General features: G+C 41.3%; 1 protein-coding gene across 1 annotated transcript; it reads left to right on the forward strand.

Moving 5' to 3' along the window:
• Positions 1-376: 376 nt before the first annotated feature.
• Positions 377-2,355, forward strand: LOC112082175 (probable pectate lyase 18). The gene is made up of 3 exons (XM_024149285.1): positions 377-607; positions 823-1,572; positions 1,682-2,355. The coding sequence occupies exons 1-3, from the start codon at positions 498-500 to the stop codon at positions 2,040-2,042; spliced, it is 1,221 nt and encodes a 406-aa protein (XP_024005053.1). The 5' UTR covers positions 377-497; the 3' UTR covers positions 2,043-2,355.
• The last annotated feature ends 244 nt before the right edge of the window (positions 2,356-2,599 follow it).

The following is a 2,599-nucleotide window of genomic DNA, read 5'->3' on the forward strand; positions in this document are numbered from 1 at the left end:
GAGCCATTTTTGTTGGAATTTTCTCTATTTGTTATCAACTAGAATGGTTTACTTTGTTTGGATCCTTCTAATTACCTAAGAAAATGAACTTCCTATAGTTTTTTATTCGGCTAAACAGCTCAAGTGGAGCTTATTTGAAAAGCATAACGTTTTCGACCTAATTAGACTGTAGGCTTTTGTTTAATGTCAACAATTAGCTAATTGAAGGTTTTAATTATGACGGATGTAAGCATTCTATTGGTTCATCCTAGGCATTATTATATAAGTTCTTTACCAAAAAGAAATAAAAAGTGGGACCTAAACCGAAAATTCCAATAAGAAATGGTATGGGAGGTCTTTGCATCTTTATATAAACCCCCAAAGTTTATCTCTTCTCTGTATCTCCACTCAAAACTCCTTTCCTCTGTATCCGCTTCCCTCTTCTCTCACCAGAATCCGAGAGAGAGAGTGAGTGAGTCTATACTGTGACCATACAAAAAAAAAGAAAAGAAAAGAAAATGCAGACCAAGAAGCTCTTTTTCTCCATAGTCTCTTTTCTTCTCTATGCTCCATTGCTCTTATCTTCACCAGTTCCAGACCCAGAAGCTGTTGTCGATGAAGTCCACAGGTACAAATCTTCTGTCTTTTCTTCTTCAAACTTCACATTCTACTTAAAAATCCCAAATTTCAGCATACTCTCTGCAAAATGCTCGTCTTTAAGTAAATCGCAAATGGGACCATATAAAGCAGCAAACTTTATAAAATCTCTCTGCTTTTTTGTACATTTAAGAAGAGAATGCAATAAAAGTCTCTGACTTTATGATGGTTGTGCACTATGTATAGGAGCATTAATGCGTCGGTTGCAGGAAGAAGGAAGTTAGGTTACCTCTCATGTTCCACTGGTAACCCAATCGACGATTGCTGGCGATGCGACCCACACTGGGAGAAAAACCGACAGCATCTCGCCGACTGTGCCATCGGGTTCGGCAAGAACGCAATCGGCGGCCGAGACGGTCGGATCTACGTGGTCACAGACTCAGGCAACGACGACCCAGTGAACCCAAGACCCGGAACCTTGAGACACGCCGTGGTTCAAGACGAGCCGCTCTGGATCATCTTCCAGCGAGACATGACGATTCGTCTGAAAGAAGAGCTGATCATGAACTCTTTCAAGACCATCGATGGCCGTGGAGCGTCCGTACACATCTCAGGTGGGCCTTGTATCACGATCCAGTACGTGACCAACATCATCATCCACGGGATTCACATCCACGACTGCAAGCAAGGAGGGAACGCTATGGTGCGGAGCTCCCCACGGCATTACGGGTGGAGAACGATATCGGACGGTGACGGTGTCTCCATCTTTGGAGGGAGTCATGTTTGGGTTGACCATTGCTCGCTTTCCAACTGTGAAGACGGGCTTATTGATGCTATAATGGGCTCGACGGCGATTACTCTGTCTAACAATTACATGACGCATCACGATAAGGTCATGTTGCTTGGTCATAGTGACACTTACACTCATGACAAGACTATGCAAGTCACTATAGCTTTTAACCATTTTGGTGAAGGCCTTGTTCAAAGAATGCCCAGGTAAAAAAAAAAAAAGATTTGATTTTTCTTGGTAGATTTGGTTTGTTTTAGTAAAATTAATGTGATTTGTGACTTGATATTGGGACCATTGTTGTGTATGTGTGTGTAGGTGTAGACATGGATACTTCCATGTGGTGAACAATGACTATACACATTGGGAGATGTATGCGATTGGAGGAAGTGCTAATCCTACAATCAATAGTCAAGGGAACAGATTTGTGGCCCCAAACATCAGATTTAGCAAAGAAGTGACTAAACACGAGGACGCGCCTGAGAGCGAGTGGAAGAGCTGGAACTGGAGGTCTTCTGGTGATTTGTTGCTTAATGGTGCGTTTTTTACGCCGTCTGGTGGTGCTGCCTCGTCTAGCTATGCCAAAGCCTCGAGTCTTGGTGCTAAACCGTCTTCTCTTGTTGGACCATTGACGTTGGGTTCTGGTGCACTGAATTGCCGTAAGGGTTCTCGTTGCTGATTGGTGGGGTTGGCCTTTAGTGGTCACTTAAGTTTTTAGTTTTTTTTCCCAACTAAAAAAAATTATATAGAAATGGCAATTAAAGCCACCAATTAAGGGGTTTGGGTTAAGTAATACTTTCTTTACCCCCTTGATTTACTCTCCTTATTTTTTTTCTTTTTCGGGGTTGAATTAAGGAGAATACAACCTCTGGCTTGCTTTCTCTTAGGACCCTTCTAAGGATTCTCTGTTTTAAGGAATCTTTCTTTAGGTCAAGTGTAGCAACAAGTGCAGATGTGTTGATCTTTGATATTAATATAATATAAATTTATGTCCTCTCTTTATGTCTTCCTTTCTTATTTTCGATATTGAATGTCTAGACTGATAAACACAAGCAGCCTTACAAAGAAAAATATAGCCATCGCAAAATAATATGAAATGTAAATTTGCGTAGCCATGATGGAGGAAGTGGTTAGTTACAGAGTTACAGTGCCCATGCTCTGTTTTGTTTATTCAAAAGTTTGGAATGTTGTGTGAAATGGGTAACTTTTTTGGGTCAAAGTTGTTCGAGCCAGTCA

Source organism: Eutrema salsugineum, unplaced genomic scaffold, assembly GCF_000478725.1.
Source record: "Eutrema salsugineum unplaced genomic scaffold, Eutsalg1_0 scaffold_1, whole genome shotgun sequence".
NCBI lineage: Eukaryota > Viridiplantae > Streptophyta > Magnoliopsida > Brassicales > Brassicaceae > Eutrema > Eutrema salsugineum.